The 17893-nt window shown below is 40.8% G+C and overlaps 1 protein-coding gene across 1 annotated transcript; it reads left to right on the top strand.

Moving 5' to 3' along the window:
* The first annotated feature begins 603 nt into the window (after positions 1 to 603).
* On the top strand, positions 604 to 6490 carry LOC148101551 (uncharacterized). Its single transcript, XM_087845522.1, has 4 exons — positions 604 to 747; positions 1875 to 2207; positions 4628 to 5308; positions 5850 to 6490. Exons 1-4 carry the CDS (start codon positions 604 to 606, stop codon positions 6426 to 6428), a joined length of 1737 nt encoding a protein of 578 aa, XP_087701648.1. The 3' UTR covers positions 6429 to 6490.
* Positions 6491 to 17893: the final 11403 nt, after the last annotated feature.

Below are 17893 nucleotides of genomic sequence, written 5' to 3'. Positions count from 1 at the left end.
CAAGCACCAGGATCGTCTCCTAAAGAGGATTCAGCTGCGTGATCGGAGAGCGTGCTCAGGAATGGCAGCAGGCAGGTGTGAGCACATCTGCACGCACAGTGAGGAGAAGACTGTTGGAAGACGGCCTGGTGTCAAGAAGGGCAGCAAAGAAGCCACTTCTCTCCAAAAAATGACATCAGGGGCAGATTGATCTTCTGCAGAAAGTATGGTGTATGGATTGCTGAGGACTGGGGCAAAGTCATATTCTCAGATGAAGCCTCTTTCCGATTGTTTGGGGCATCTGGAAAAATGCTTTTCCGGAGAAGAAAAGGTGAGCGCTACCATCAGTCCTGTGTCAGGCCAACAGTAAAGCATCCTGAGACCATTCATGTGTGGGGTTTCTCCTCATCCAAGGGAGTGGGCTCACTCACAATTTTGCCCATAAACACAGCCATGAATAAAGAATGGTACCAAAACAGCCTCCAACAGCAACTTCTTCCAATAATCCAACAAAATTTGGTGAAGAATTATTGGAATTATTTTCCAGCACGATGGAGCGCCGTGCCATAATGCAAAAGTGATAACTAAGTGGCTCGGAGACCAAAACGTTGAAATTTTGGGTCCATGGCCTGGAATCTTAATCCCATTGATAATTTGTGGTCAATCCTCAAGAGGCGGGTGGACAAACAAAAACCCACTAATTCTGACAAACTCCGAGAAGTGATTATGACAGAATGGGTTGCTATCAGTCAGGATTTGGCCCAGAAGGTGATTGAGAGCATGCCCAGTCGAATTGCAGATGTCCTGAAAAAGTAGGGCCAACACTGCAAATACTGACTCTTTGCATAAATGTCATGTAATTGTCGATAAAAGCCTTTGAAACATATGAAGTTCTTGTAATTATATTTCAGTACATCACAGAAACAACTGCCAACAAACATCTAAAAGCAGTTTGGCAGCAAACTTTGTGAAAACTAATATTTGTGTCATTCTCAAAACTTTTGGCCACAACTGTACTGGTCACTTACATAGCAGCTGCCTCTAATACATAAAAACATCCATTCAATTTAATTCAATTTTATTTATATAGCACCAAATCACAACAAAAGTCTCCTCAAGGCGCTTCATAGATACAGAGAAAAAACCAACAATCATATGACCCCCTATGAGCAAGCACTTTGGCGACAGTGGGAAGGAAAAACTCCCTTTTAACAGGAAGAAACCTCCGGCATAACCAGGCTCAGGGAGGGGCGGCCATCTGCTGCGACCGGTTGGGGTGAGAGAAGGAAAGTGCAAAGTGCTCAAATTGTGGTACCATTCACACTGAAATCACGAGTTAGCCAGATGACTTCAAAAAACGGATCTAAAGCAGGAGCTTGCAAAGAAAAGCGTCTGGACTTCTTTGAGTTGCTTGAAGATGTTTCACCTCTCATCCGAGAAGCTTCTTCAGTTCTAAGGTCAAATGGTGGAGAGTCCCAGATTTAAACCTAGTGGGAGTATCCCCCCACAGAGGGACAAAAGGACCCCCTGATGATCCTCTAATTGCCTGAGCCAAGGTGTGAAACTGGGTGTGGGTCCCAATCAGCCAGAGTTTCGGGTGAGCTCATTGTGAAACCTGGCCCCACCTTATCATGCGAATTTCTGAGGTCAGATGGCCCAGGGTGTGAATGGGCGTTAAGGCGTCTGGGGAGGGAACTCTAAACTGGATTATAGATGGCAGAGAGTTGGTGTCGTAAACCATCGCCTCTGTTCAAAGATGGTCGCTCACAGTGGACATAGATGGCTTCTTTCACTCCTCTTTCAAACCGTCACAGAGGATGGTTTGAAGAGGATGGTTTGAAAGAGGAGTGAAAGGAGCCATCTATGTCCACTGTGGGGTAAGCTGGGGCTTACAGGCAGCTGGCCAGACGGCCGGAACGCAGGACCATGCAGCCTGCGTGCCGAAGTGGACAGCATGCCGCCTTCAGGCGTGGCAGGACCCCCACACACCTCGACCTCCGTCTCCAGCTTGGCAGGTCCCGCTGGCGTGCAAGCCTCCGGCTCACCCCGAGCCGCGCGCTGTCCACCCTTACAGTGACCACACAGTTGCTGTAACAGTACTACAGTACCTACGTTCAACGGCTGCAGCCCTCCTGCTGCCAGCTGTACACATTAACACCAAAAACAACAACAGCACAAGCAGCGCACAAGTTTTAAGTCGGCGAGGCTTCATTGTAGATGCAGTGAAGGTGAGTCCATCTCACCTGCAGCGGCATCGCAGAGCACGAGCCGCCACAATAATAAAACATTTTTTATTTAATTATAAACAAATTATTTCTCCTAATTATGTATAATTAGGAAACATAACAAAAAACACTCAAGTTCATGAAAATTAATTGCGATTTAGCAATTCAATGAGGCATCCCCCTTATTTATTGAAAAGTATCATATTGGTATCGGCGATACTGGCCCGTATTTACTTGGTATCTGATACCAAAATGTGGAGTATCGCACACCACTAATTTGAGGGTCGATGTTCCAGTTCACACTCCACACCAGTTGGTGGCAGTAATGCACCATTTTGTTGTTTGACAACCGCCAATAAACGATATAAAGAAGAAGGAGGGGGCGGAGCAAAGTAAGGACCTCCACGAGAAGAGGCGTTTGCAGAGAGAGCTGTTTTTCCATTCAAAGAGAATAAAGTAGTACCAACGTTTGGATCGATATCTGCATCGATCTGCCCACCCTTGTCTCCTGGATCGTAGCTGAGATCAGCGTGAACCACGTGGGTCTCTGCTCCCTGATCTGTTTCCTGTGTTTGGAAAGAGTTCCAGCTTCATCGCGGAGTTTCTCTCGGTTTGTGGGCTCATCTAAAGGTAAGCACCGAGCTAACTTTACTGTGAGTTCAGTTCATGTTGAGTTTAGCTCCTGAATGAGGTCTTCTGCTGCTCTCCTCGGTGTCTGTTCACAGTTTATTGTGAACACGTTGAGAGAAGAGTGAGAGAGTGTTTGGAGAAAAACACCAACTAATCATTAGCTCAGCATGCTGGGAGAAGTTGGAGCAGAAAAGTCTTCTCATTGTCCCTGCAGCTGTTTTTCTGCCTGCACCAAACCTCTACAGCCTCATTTCTACTTGAAGTGATAACAGGAAACGGATGAGAGCGATCTGCTGCAGTATCAGGGTCACAATAAACTTTATTGTCCAGCTGCTGTGGAGGAAGTGAACTCCTAAAAAGAATAATTTTAATGAGTCTGGCTGCTGTAAAGTGATGCACAGGAAGATGTTAACAAAAACTAATGAAACAGAGATGAAAGTAAACAGTGTTCATATTTGAAAGCACAGAGAATAAAAATATATTGTGGTGGTTTATGAGCAGCTCTTTGTGATTTGGAAGAAGAATAGGACTTTATGACTTTCTGGCCCTGTCATAGTAAAGGGCTGCTTAGAATATTAGAGCCAATGTCACAAAGTTCCTCCTGAAGTATAAGTGAGTGAGAGAGTTTCCTCACTTTGCAGCACAACACGTCTCACAAGATTTCTACAAGCAATCAGAGTGAAATTTGTACTTTGTGTTGTCAGATGAACATATGAGACACTTTGACTCTTCAGTGCAGTGTGGAGCCTAACAAAGATCTGTTTTGTGTCCCAGCTGATCAGCAGGAGGAGAAGAGTCTGACGGAGCAGCAGAGGAACATTTTCAGCCATCTGGACTCAGCTGAGTCACTACAGAGGAAACAATGAGCTCAACACAGAAGGTGAGGAAAATATCACAGTTTCACCAAATAATCAGTCACGTCTAAAACTCTCATCCTCCCAACCTGTTATATGACTGTGTTGTATATTATTATATATGCAATCACTTCACTAAATAATCTGCCTCAGATTGTTTTGCAGCATCTTTCAGTTTATGAAAAAACATAATGTCACATGTTCAGACCCAATATCTGATTTCAACACATGAGGACTTACATGTAAGCTTTAATCTCCAGTTGATCAAATCCCACTGAGCAGTCCTTCCCTTTAAATCTAACCTCTCTTCTTCCTCTCCTGTCCTGTGTGTCTTATCGTTCTCCATCTCTGAGTGAAGTTACCTCTCTTTCTTTTCTCTCCCTGTGATGTACAGCAGCTGGACCTTTTGCCAGCAACACACTGTGAGACAAACTGCACACAAACAGTTTGTGTGTTTGCTAATGTTTGTTGATAGAAATGCTGCATTTGAAATTACCTGTTTGTTCAGGTGCTGTGCAAAAAAGAAAGAAGAACAACGTCTCACTTTAACTCCTGACTATGGCTCACAGTTTTGCCTCTTTCATCTCTTTTTATGTTTCATACCCTGGTGATTAGTACACGATCAGGATAGTCTTTCATGTGTTACTTTTCCCATTTCTCAAGTTGGTTTGATGTTTGATGCTAGCATTAATAACTGTGCACAGCAGGACGGATGGGCATGATTTTAGAGTGTTTGAACAGTCATGGATTATTTTTAACACCAGGTTGGATGTAATGTGTTTCTACTACCAGCAGGTGGGGCAAGAGACCTTTAAGGTGTTTGGTGCCACACTCCACCTTCAGGTTTAAAACTAGTGTTAATGGAGGGAGTTTGAAGGTTGAGTTTGTTCCACGACTGCATTTCACTCACTGCCTCTGTTTGTATCTCTGTCACTGCAGGACCAACATGGAGCGAGAAGTCAGTGCTCTCAGAAGGCCGACAAACCTCACAGAAGAAAGGGAGAGAAAACATACAGCTGTGACGAGTGTGGGAAGGATTTTACTGTGAAGTCTACACTAAAACGTCATCAGGTCATCCACACTGGAGTTAAAGCGTACAGCTGTGACTTGTGTGGGAAGGAGTTTACTGGGAAGACTTCACTAAAACGTCATCAGGTCATCCACACTGGAGTTAAAGCGTACAGCTGTGACTTGTGTGGAAAGTCTTTTACCTGGAAGAGTGGCCTAAAATCACACCAACTCATCCACAGTGGAGTTAAAGCGTACAGCTGTGATCAGTGTGGCAGAGCTTTTACTCACGGTAGGAGCTTACAGTGTCATCTAGTTACCCACTCTGGAATTAAGGCATACAGCTGTGACATTTGTGGGAAAACCTTCAGCCACATAGAGAGCCGAAATGCACACCTACGCATTCACACCAGACATTATGTGTACTGCTGTGAACAGTGTGATAAACAGTTTATAACGGGCAAACAGTTACAACGCCACATGTTTACCCACACTGAGGGGAGACCTTATAAATGTGATCTGTGTGAGAAGGCTTTTAAATCTCCACATTACCTGAGACAACATCAACAGATCCACACCAGAAAGGGACTCTACAAGTGCAGTTACTGTGAGGTATGTATTTATATTTTTATCTTGTCATTTTAGCCTGACTGTTTGGAACAACTCTGCTCATTAAACTGTGTTAGCATGTTAGCAATTCTACTGCATGGAAAAGCAGCTCTGAGTGATTATTCAGATTTTCATTTCAGTTATGATTTTTAACAAAAATTATAATTGCAGTGTCATGAGGCTATTATTTTCTTTCTTGTTCCATTCAGCTGAGTGGTATAACTGCAAAGTTACAGTATTGTTAATGCAGTATTAAATTAGTATTATTGCAGAGTTACATTAGTAGTTTAGCACTGTGTTGGTACCCTGCAAATATCAGCATAGTAGTACTTTAGTGTAACTCAGATGTTAATGTAATATTAAATATGTATTACTGTAGTATTATGGTGGTAGTATTGTAGTTATTGCAGCCCAGTAAACTGAGTGTGTTAACTGAAACAGTAAAATGTAATTGGACGTCTGCAGAGATGCTCTTTATTTCAGGCGACGTTCAGGATAAAAATGTTGAAGGACTGACTTACACTGTCTTTGTGTCTTTGTTTAGAAGCAGAGCGACACAGATGGATCCAGTTCTCAACCCTGTCATCACCGTGGTGGTGGGAAAGACTTTCGTTGTGACCTTTGTGGAAAAACTTTCAGTCGACAAGACACCCTCAAAAGACATCAACGTAGACACACTGGAGACAAACTGAAATACTGCAAAGAATGTGGGAGAAGCTTCCCCACAATAGCTGACTTAAAGCGACATGAACTCATTCACATTGGGGTTAAAAAGCACGTCTGTGATCAGTGTGGGTCATCTTTCATCTCTGCATTGGAGCTTAAAACACACAAACGGGTCCACACAGGAGAGAAACCATACAAGTGCAGACACTGTGAAAAAAGCTTCTCACATTCAGGTAGTCGTATCTATCATGAACGTACACACATGGAAGGAAACTACAGCTGTGACCAGTGTGACAAGAGCTTCAGGAATCTCAGTTCATACTCCAAACACAAACGATCCCACGTTACTAATAAACTGTTTCACTGTTACCAATGTACCAAAACATTCACTTCATTGTCTGCTCTGTGCAAACATCAGTGTGATCACTCAGGGCTGAAATCACTCCCACCACATTGAATCTGAAGAGATAGAAAAATCCTCTGGTTTCAGTGTCAGACTAAAGCCCTTGAGATCAGGCTTCACAGAGTTCAGATCGAATCTTCTGTAAAGATCTGATGAAAATGTTCCACTGGATGGATGGATGTATAATCTCTTTTTCTGAAAGTTGCTCTCTTCCTTTTTCTGTGAGTGCTGACTGCACAGATGTAATATAGATCCATGTCACTGTTTGGAAGTATCAGAGAACTGCTGATGCTGTAAAGCTGCTGCTCAGTCTGATGGGCTGTTGTGTTGTTGTCGATAGGTTTTCTTTGTCAGAACAATTAGGCCACTGCAACTGTATGACATATATACCTGTATACACTTGACTTATACTGACATGTATACACTATACATACACTGGAGTGGTTATATAATGGAATCACTGTGATAAGCATCTAACCTACATGTTTAAAATCACATGACCCACATATTTAGGTCAAATATTATCTACAATTATATTAATGAAGTTTTTGCCACCTGGGATAGTTTTTTCTCGCCTCAGCTGCCAGAAGGCAAGAAAAACTGTATTTTCTTCCTGTTGTTATAATTCTGTGTATTAAACTCTGTTCCAAGAATTTTCATCTTTTCCAGAGGATCTTTTTGAGTGCCTTGATTTTATTTGAATCTAAAACAGCTCGATCTCCACATCGTTGGCGGAATAAGTGCGACCTGTGGGAGGTACCTATTTCAATAGGGTGGAGCCGTAGGCACATTCAGTTCACAAGGGTTTAATGTTAAATCAAAATAGAATCAGACACGTAACAGTAGCACCTAAAACAATTTAAAAACTTGATTTTATTAAATACGGTGTCACAGTCCTGGATCGTATGACACAGCGCTCTGTGTTTTCTTGTATTTTGTTTATAGTTTGTCCTTTTGGCATTAGATCCTAGGTTCCTTAGTTGTAGTTCATTGTTTAGTAGGTCTCCTTTGTGTCATCTTCCCCTGTATTAAAGTTCACCATGTTGATTGTGTCTAATCTGTCATGTTTCTGGTCTGCCTGGTCAATGTCAAGTTCGTGTCATGCCTGCGTCTTTTCATGTTTTCCTGCTGGTTTGCAAACCAGCTCCTTCGTCCAGTGTCTGCTTTTGGGTCTGCTCTAACGAACACACCGGTGCTCCCCGCCGTGGAATACGGTTAAAACTGTAAAACTGTATGATTGTAAGCAGTGTTGGTCAAGTTACTTGAAAAAAGTAATCAGTAACTAATTACTGATTACTTCCCCCAAAAAGTAATCTCGTTACTTTACTGATTACTTATTTTCAAAAGTTATTAATTACTTAGTTACTTTTTAAAAACACAATTTACAACCTGAATAGGTGATAAAGCAATAGATCTTTCAGCCCAATTCTAGGTTTTCTGCATAATCCATCATACAAAATGTAATCAAACGGAAACGTCTCTTTTTAAAACTTGTTTTATTAGTTTTAATGTTTTAACTTTATGCATCAAGCAAGAATTAATTATATGCAACATTCTCTGACTGGAAGAAATTTGTTGAACATTTAAACCTATTTTCTGCACATTCCAGCACATTCCAGACCTCGGCCCTGCAGCCAGAAATCCATCCAGGCAAAGCAGCAGCTTGGCAATCTGTAAATGAAAACAGGACATCCCCTACACTGAACAACTGACCGCAGCAGGAATATCCCTCCCACATGGCTTCATATGTATTGTTCAGTTACCTGTTTACAAGTTGGCGACACCCCTTAAGAAATATCAGCAAACAGTGGCCGAGTCCACCACACGTTTCTTCACAGGAACAAAACAAACAAACCTCCACCAAATTAACAAAATGTAAGTGGAACACTTTCAGTGACCTACCGCTCCAGTAGATAGTTTGCTGAGATTGCTGAGATTTTGTTGTCACAACTCCTTTCTGTTTATTTCATGTAAACATGATTTATTTAACAGAAATCATGTAATTCTTGAATCTTATGGAACGCCAGGACTGCCATAATGAATTAATTAAATACACCCTTAAATAATTAATTAAATGTGGCAATAATTAATTACATAAGTATTTATGGCACATGTAATTAATTAATTATTGACACTGTTCTGTTATCACTAAAAGTTGTAAAATGTATCACTAAAATATCATTTTCAGTCAGTTGTTATTCATTATGTGTTTACAGACTTCCTCTGTGGTTGCTCCAAGTAATGCACTTTAGAAACGCCTTTATTTTGAAAAAAAAAACTTTATTGAACAGGACGTCCGCTCAGTCGAGCAAAGCAAGTGAGCAATAGGCTGTATCCCAATTCAGGGTCTGCAGCCTTAAAGTACGCAGCCTCAACGGTCCTCAAGGGCCGCGTACTCAAAGACCGCTAAGGCCGGAAGTGTGAGGCTTGTGAAATGGGACGGTCTAGCCTCCGTCGTGCTGCCCAGGTTGCCTAGCAACCATGATACTAACAGCTGGAAACGTGTGGTTGACAGAAATGAAAGGAACATATTTTGTTCATTTGTTTGTTTCTACACAAGCTTTGTGTGATTTAATAAGTATCTGAGGCTGAGACCACAGGACTGTAAAACATGATTGTTGGGCTTCATTTCTGTACTGAACAGTCATTTTAAGATTAGCTAGTAAATAACAAATAGTTAATGTTGTTCATGAGACTAAAGTCAGTGTAAATATGATATGGCCAATATTATAGTTATTATACTAATCATTATTAGTTATTACAGCAGTGAGTTTGAACTCTCAAATCAAATCACTTCTATTGTCACATCACATGTGCAGGTACACTGGTACAGCACATGTGAGTGAACTCTGTGTCAAATACTGGGATTCAGTAAAGATTCAAGTTGCAGTGGTTTATATGTCCTATCACCTTAAATCTTCACTCAAAGACAAGTATCTGTGACAGTGTATATATAGATGTATTATATATAAGAGACAAATATTGTTCCTTCAGTATGTTGGCATTATTACATTATTACATTTGGCTCAATGCTTACATATATGTGTGGAAAAAGCAAATGTACGAGCTGTGATAACTGTTTCTGATAGAATGAAGAGTAGACTGATATATTAAATATTCCTTTATTGGGTGAGAAAATCAGACCATGTCATAACTGCTTTAAGTCATACAGAATAGATATCAAAGCCTTAAACAGGCTGACTTCTGCTAAATGGGTCAAACTGGGCAGAAAGTATACAAACACATAACATCCTTATAGAATATGATGTAACACTATAGATCAACTTACCTCAGAATATATAAAGCATATAAACAATTACAGCAATATGATGCAACAAACACAGCAGTGCTACTGATCCAAAATACTCAAAGCTTCATAGAACTGAAACATTTATTTTTAGCTCCATTCTGCTGCTGATACATACTTTAGGTTTCTGAACATTAAACTTGTTGCTGCCTTTCATAGTGTGTAACCTGAAGGCCCTGAGTACTTTCTCCCACACTGAAAACACTGGGATGATAAAATTATTTGAACATTATCTAATGAGACTGATTCAGGACAGACAATTAGTTATTTTAAACTTTTCTAGCAGTCCTTCACAAACAGGGAACAGTCTGTCTATTCTCTCCATCTGTCAGCTGCTGCTGGCTCTTCCTCCTCCTCTTCCTCACACACTGCTGAGTTTGTCCTGGTGGATCATCAGGGGTGCAAAGCCTCACAGATGATGTGCAGTAAAAGCAAGTAAAAGCTGAACGTACAAACATCGCTAATGGCAAATAACTTTGCAGACATGTGGCCAACAGTAAAGTTTTAATGTTCCTCATTATTAAACATTTTCACATAAATAAGTGACATAATAGTCAGTACTTACTTTTCACAGTTTACTCTTCGGCCACTCCGCTTCTGCCGTCTGCGGCAAAATTATCCACACCGACTGCCGCGCTATGAATTGTGGGATATGTTGGACCACGAAGTCTACACCGCCACAGCCTTAAAATTCAGGGAAATGAAGGACGCATTTGAGGGCCGCATTTCGAGCAGCCTTTGAATTGGGACAGCCTTCGGCGCACCACTATGACGTAATCGGCCTTAAAATGCAGCCTTTAAGGCTGCAGACCCTGAATTGGGATACAGCCATAGTGATGGTAAATTTGATTCTTTTTACTGAATCGAGTTTTAATGATTCACGCACCAAAGTGAATCGGGTTCTTTGAGTCATTTGATTCACTAAGTCAGTTGACCATAGAGTGGAAAAAATTTACATTTTCTCTTTTTATGTGTATCCTACTGCTAAAATGCTAAAATTCTAAAAGAAAACAACTATTTTATAGAGCAAAATTTTTACAAAATTGAAAATGACCTTTAGCCTGCAATAACACACCTTGGAAACTCCTATTGTAAATTAGTGCTATATATAAAAGGAAATACATACATGCATTAAGAAAAAATAAAATCAAAATTGAAGTGAAATGAATATAATTGTCACCGCTGTGGCAGCAGTCGTGTGGTGTTGTAAGGAAAGACCAAAGATGCAGATCAACGCAGAGATGCGAGTGAGTTTTAGTGCAGGAGGGGAAAACAACAAACGTGAGGACAAGACTGAAACATAACCTAAACTGGGGAAAAGTAGTAAACAAACCTGAAATCATACGAACACGGGAAAACTGCACGGAGAATGTTGGGGTTAGAGACACAGTGATACACAGACGAACCAACGACAAGCAGAGCTAGACACAAAAGGTAATCAGAAAGACACACAGGAGGGATGTACAGCTGAACATAACATGAACCTTGACCGAGACCTTCAAAGTAAAACAGAAAAACTCAAAAACACAAACTGGGGGAGGACATGGGTAGGTATAGAAAACACTAAACACAAAAACCCCAAGAACAAGAAAACAAGAGTTAACCCAAAACACAAGATGATACCTATATTAAACACAAGACTCTGGGTCTAAGGACCCAGGACCATAACAATAACCACTAAGAAAAAATTACCTCCTATTAAGAGATTAATTTCAGTTCAGTGATGGTGGATTATAACCTCCATTCAAATCATTCAAAAAAGAGAAAAGAAAACTATAGAACATGTTATATTACACTGTGAGAAGGTAACTGATCCAAAACCTCAGTAACATAAAAATGAAACTGGATCTTATTGATTTACTGCAAAATGACTCAAGAAGGGAAAGTTATCAGGCCTTATTCCAGCTTTTAAAAGAGAGTAAATTGTTGCTGGTCGACGTTCCAGTTCACACTCCACACCAGTTGGTGGCGGTAATTCACTATTTTGTTGTTTGGACACCACAAATGCAATTTCTAGGAAGAAGAAGAAGAAGAAGAAGGGGCGGAGCAAAGTGAGGACGCTCTACGAGAGGAGGCGTTTGCACAGAGAGCTGTTTTTCCATTCAAAGAGAATAAACTAGTACCAACGTTTGGATCGATATCTGCATCGATCTGCCCACCCTTGTTTCCTGGATCGTAGCTGAGATCAGCGTGAACCACGTGGGTCTCTGCTCCCAGATCTGTTTCCTGTGTTTGGAAAGAGTTCCAGCTTCATCGCGGAGTTTCTCTCGGTTTGTGGGCTCATCTAAAGGTAAGCACCGAGCTAACTTTACTGTGAGTTCAGTTCATGTTGAGTTTAGCTCCTGAATGAGGTCTTCTGCTGCTCTCCTCGGTGTCTGTTCACAGTTTATTGTGAACACGTTGAGAGAAGAGTGAGAGAGTGTTTGGAGAAAAACACCAACTAATCATTAGCTCAGCATGCTGGGAGAAGTTGAGCGTTTGCTTGCAGAAAGTTGGAGCAGAAAAGTCTTTTCATTGTCCCTGCAGCTGTTTTTCTGCATGCACCAAACCTCTACAGCCTCATTTCTATTTGAAGTGATAACAGGAAATGGATGAGAGCGATCTGCTGCAGTATCAGAGTCACAATAAACTTTATTGTCCAGCTGCTGTGGATGAACACATGAGAGGAAGTGAACTCCTACAAAGTGTCATTTTAATGAGTGTGGTTGCTGTAAAGTGATGCACAGGAAGATGTTAACAAAAACTAATGAAACAGAGACGAAAGTAAACAGTGTTCATATTTGAAAGCACAGAGAATAAAAATATATTGTGGTGGTTAGTGTGCAGCTCTTGGTGATTTGGGAGAATCATGTTTTTAATCATGTTGTGGATTGAATGTTGGGTTTTATTTTATTTTATCTACAGAAGTTTTTCCCTCTTGTGATCGTTCGGATTGATTTGTTGGGTTGACTTGAATCATGTGAAGGTTTAAAGCTGCACTTCCCCCAAAAAGAATAAAGTATAATCGTGAAGAATGTAATAATGTCTTCATGTGTCAAACACAGCTGCAGTCAAAGCAGGAAGGAAAGCACCCAAACCACTGATCAAAGCTAATTAATCAAAGATCGCTGATCAATGGCCATGAGTACCATTCACAAAGAGTTGGGGAGTCGCTGTAAGCGATCAGTGGTTGTTGATCAATGTTCATGAGAATTTCCATATTAATGGTCAATAACTGACCTCCCAGCCCATTGTTCCTTCAGTGGTGCTCGTTTCAGTCATTATGTAAATGCACTGTTGAAGATTAGGGAAACCTGCAGTCAGCTGAAACTGAAGAAGTCACTTGGATAAGTGACGAAACGTTTCTCCTACTGCAAAAGCTACGTCCAGATGAACAGAATCAAACTTTGGGGAATGGTGGAGTTTGGAGAGTGGCACCATGGGGGCTGGAGAGACTTGTGAAGTGGTGATCAGGTGTGGGCCCTGTTATTATGAATGGTTGGGGTGGGGGGTGGAACTGGGGGGCTGAAGGTGTGGAAAGTGTGGGGTGGGGGAGTAACAGGTCTGTCCCTGTTTGTGGAAACCACAGGAGGAGCTGTTCAGGCTGTTGCTGGGTGTGAATTGTTGATGGAGTCTTTAAACTTGTAGTTGCTGTTTTCCAGACTGAAGCAGAGTCGTTAGCTGAAAACTGGTTTTAGAGGTTCATTCAGGACACCTTCTCAGGCTCTTACAGCCTTACCTGTATCATAACAAAGTGTATAAACCCCAATCCACCTTTAACATGGTCCTTCTCCCAAACCTTCAAATAGGACTTTCTGGCCCTGTCATAGTAAAGGGCTGCTTAGAATATTAGAGCCAATGTCACAAAGTTCCTCCTGAAGTATAAGTGAGTGAGAGAGTTTCCTCACTTTGCAGCACAACACGTCTCACAAGATTTCTACAAGCAATCAGAGTGAAATTTGTACTTTGTGTTGTCAGATGAACATATGAGACACTTTGACTCTTCAGTGCAGTTTGGAGCCTAACAAAGATCTGTTTTGTGTCCCAGCTGATCAGCAGGAGGAGAAGAGTCTGACGGAGCAGCAGAGGAACATTTTCAGCCATCTGGACTCAGCTGAGTCACTACAGAGGAAACAATGAGCTCAACACAGAAGGTGAGGAAAATATCACAGTTTCACCAAATAATCAGTCACATCTAAAACTCTGATGCTCCCAACCTGTTATATGACTGTGTTGTATATTATTATATATTATGTATTTTTAATTTATGTTTACAAACATTAAGAAGTCACAAGCAATTATTATTCTTTATTATTAGTAGTAGTATTAATTACATTTTCAATTCAGTGTTACTTATACAGCACCAAATCACAACAACAGTCGCCTCAAGGTGCTTTGTATTGTAATGCGGATCCTACAATAATACATACAGAGAAAAACCCAACAATCATATGACCACCTATGAGCAAACACTTTGGCGACATTGGGAAGGAAAAACTCCCTTTTAACAGGAAGGAGGAGAAAAACCCAAAATTAAATTGGAGACACTACAGTTACCGAAAGTTCTGGGCGGGTGGGCAGTGCCAAACATAGAAAATTATGTTCTTTCAATACAAGCGAGGATTCTTTCTCCCTGGATACATGAACATTCTGATCTACCATGGCTAAATATTGAGGAAGCATTATGTAAACTATCCTCACCTTTTAACTTTTTATGGAAATGCCTAAATTGAGATTCACAGAATCTACAGAAAATGCAAAATGTTGTGATCTATATCGTTGTCGGAACGATAAGTGTATTATATGGGGATATGAGACTTTGGTCATACTGCACAGCCCTACCCTCAAATGCCTTAAAACAAAACTAAAAAGCCTGTTTTATAATTGTAAGGATTACAATTACAATATACAATATATATTACAATATACATATATATATATATATTGTGTATATATATTGTGTATATATATATTGTGTATATGTATATGTAGGGAGTAAAAGTAAAAAATTCCTTAGGTTACAATCAGGCTATGACATTTTCCTTCACTGAAACAAGCTAGTAACTGATACTTTTGATTTATTATCGTTTAATAAATTAGAAAATTATAAAAAATATATAAAACAGTGTGGACCTTACTACTCTGACTGTGTTAGCATGCTAGCATTACTATTAGTCTACAGCAGGAGGGATGGGCAGGATTTTAGAGCGTTTGAACAGTCATGAATTATTTTTAACACCAGGTTGGATGTAATGTGTTAGAACTACCAGCAGGTGGGGATAAGAGACCTTTAAGGTGTTTGGTGCCACACTCCACCTTCAGGTTTAAAACTAGTGTTAATGGAGGGAGTTTGAAGGTTGAGTTTGTTCCACGACTGCATTTCACTCACTGCCTCTGTTTGTATCTCTATCACTGCAGGACCAACATGGAGCGAGAAGTCAGCGCTCTCAGGAGGCCGACATACCTCACAGAAGAAAGAGAGAGAAACCATACAGCTGTGACGAGTGTGGGATGGGTTTTACTGTGAAGTCTACACTAAAACAGCATCAGGTCATCCACACTGGAGAGAAACCGTTCAGCTGTGATTTGTGTGGAAAGTCTTTTTCCTGGAAAAGTTCCCTAAGAACACACAAACTCATACACAGTGGAGTTAAAGCGTACAGCTGTGATCAGTGTGGCAGAGCTTTTACTCAAAGAATCAGCTTACAGAATCATCTAGTTACCCACTCTGGAATTAAGGCATACAGCTGTGAGATTTGTGGGAAAATGTTCAACCACATAGAGAGCCGAAATATACACCTACGCATTCACACCAGACATGATGTGTACTGCTGTGATCAGTGTGGCAGACAGTGTACAACCAACAGGCAGTTACAACAACACATGTTTACCCACACTGAGGAGAGACCTTATAAATGTGACCTGTGTGAGAAGACTTTTAAAGCTCCACGTTACCTGAGACGACACCAACAGATCCACACCAGAAAGAGACTCTACAAGTGCAGTACCTGTGAGGTATGTATTTATATTTTTATCTCGTTGCTTTAGCCTGACTGTTTGGAACAACTCTGCTCAATAAACTGTGTTAGCATGTTAGCAATTCTACTGTATGGAAAAGCAGCTCTTAGTGATTATTCAGATTTTCATTTCAGTTATGATTTTTGTTTACACGATCATGAAAAACTAAAAGTGGTGAAAATTAATATGATGGTGTTATTTAATGTTCAGGCAGTTTCCTGGTATATAATGATATTGTTATTATTTCAGCATAAATGGCCTTTTGTTTACAGAGCCTGATTCCTCTGTCAGGAGTACATGGAATTAAATAAAACACAAATGAAAATAAGCACAAATCCAAAACTTTCAGTAATCTTCTCTTATGGTTAACAAAGTTTTATAATTATGTATTACTATAATTGCAGTGTCGTGGGCGTAGTAGTGTTTGTCTTGTGTCTCAGTCAGCTGAGTGTTATAACTGCACAGTTACAGTGTTCTTAATGCAGTATTAAATTAGTATTACTGTAGTGTTACATTAGTAGTTTAGCACTGTGTTGGTAACCTGCAAATATCAACATAGTAGTACTTTAGTGTAACTCAGATGTTAATGTAATATTAAATAAGTTTTACTGTAGTATTATGGTGGTAGTATTGTAGTTATTGCAGCCCAGTAAACTGAGTGTGTTAACTGAAACAGTAAAATGTAATTGGACGTCTGCAGAGATGCTCTTTATTTCAGGCAACGTTCAGGATAAAAATGTTGAAGGACTGACTTACACTGTCTTTGTGTCTTTGTTTAAAAGCAGAGCGACACAGATGGATCCAGTTCTCAACCCTGTCATCACTGTGGTGGTGGGAAAGACTTTCGTTGTGACCTTTGTGGAAAAACTTTCAGTCGACAAGACACCCTGAAAGTGCATCAACGTAAACACACTGGAGACAAACTGAAATACTGCAAAGAATGTGGGAGAAGCTTCACCAGATTAGTGGATTTAAAAGAGCATGAACTGATTCACAGTGGGGTTAAAAAGCACGTCTGTGATCAGTGTGGGTCACCCTTCACCACTGCAAGTGACCGTAAAAGACACAAACGAGTCCACACAGGAGAGAAACCATTTAAGTGCAGACACTGTGACAAAACCTTCTCACAATCAGGCAATCGTAACCTTCATGAACATGCACACATGGAAGGAAACTACAGCTGTGACCAGTGTGACAAGAGCTTCAGGAATCTCGGTTCATACTCTGAACACAAACGATCCCACGTTACTAATAAACTGTTTCACTGTTACCAATGTGCCAAAACATTCACCTCATTGTCTGCTTTGTACAAACATCAGCGTGATCACTCAGGGCTGAAATCACTCCCATCACAGTGAATCTTAAGAGACAGAAAGATCCTCTTCTGGTTTGAGGGTCAGACTTAAAACCCTTGAGATCAGGCTCCACAGAGTTCAGATGTAAAAATGTGATGAGGCAGCTGTGAATGAACATGTTCCTCTTGTGTACTGAGAAAAATTAAACAGGTGATGAATAAGATAACCATGTTAAACTGTGTTATAGACACGGATGCACCTAACTGCTACTCAGGTGCGCATGTGTGACAAAAATTACAAATGCGTATTGACAATTATGTTACCAAGCGCCTTTGCGTACTTGACCATCTCATTCAACCTGACACGTGTTGCTGCAGCTTCTTTGGTGTTTCGCCACCACCTAATAAACACCAACACCAGAGCCGAAGAAAAGACTTTTTTCAGAAAATTGGCTCCAAAGTGCCGTGGCTTGAAGCTAACAATGAGTGCACTGGAATGTAGTGCAAGTCATTGCTAATAAACAAGCTAGCTGAGAAGAAATGTCCACATTTATATTCTGAGAATATTATTATTGTAGTGGCTAGGAGTAAATGTCAGACGTGCATATCATTCACGTGAAGGGGGCACAGATTGTTCAGAGCATCACACCATCAGCTGGGAGTTAGGAGCCAAATTGCAGTCTGCCGAATTTTGGGGGATGCTTTCCGATGGATCTGTGGTCGTCGAGCAGGAAATCATCTACATTGTGTCTGTCCAGCAATGGAGAGTTTACCTCTGACTCTCTTGGACTGATTGAACTGGGTGCTGACCGCACCGCGCAGGGATGGACTTGTGAGACTTCCTGAGGACACAGGCTTGGATGACTGGACAACAACGTTGGTCGCTACGTGCACAAACGAGGCTGCTATCAACGTGGGTAT

Source organism: Neolamprologus brichardi, chromosome 9, assembly GCF_056152115.1.
Source record: "Neolamprologus brichardi isolate AB-2024 chromosome 9, ASM5615211v1, whole genome shotgun sequence".
NCBI lineage: Eukaryota > Metazoa > Chordata > Actinopteri > Cichliformes > Cichlidae > Neolamprologus > Neolamprologus brichardi.
This window is presented reverse-complemented; position numbering and strand designations above follow the sequence as displayed.

What these genes read in the sequence shown, in the direction of transcription:
- LOC148101551 (XM_087845522.1), top strand. Translation starts at nt 604, where the DNA reads ATGGCCTGGAATCTTAATCCCATTGATAATTTGTGGTCAATCCTCAAG. An exon ending in GTCAGGATTTGGCCCAGAAG is followed by an intron (nt 748 to 1,874) that starts GTGATTGAGAGC and finishes TGGGGCTTACAG; the next exon opens with GCAGCTGGCCAGACGGCCGG. An exon ending in TCATTGTAGATGCAGTGAAG is followed by an intron (nt 2,208 to 4,627) that starts GTGAGTCCATCT and finishes CTGTCACTGCAG; the next exon opens with GACCAACATGGAGCGAGAAG.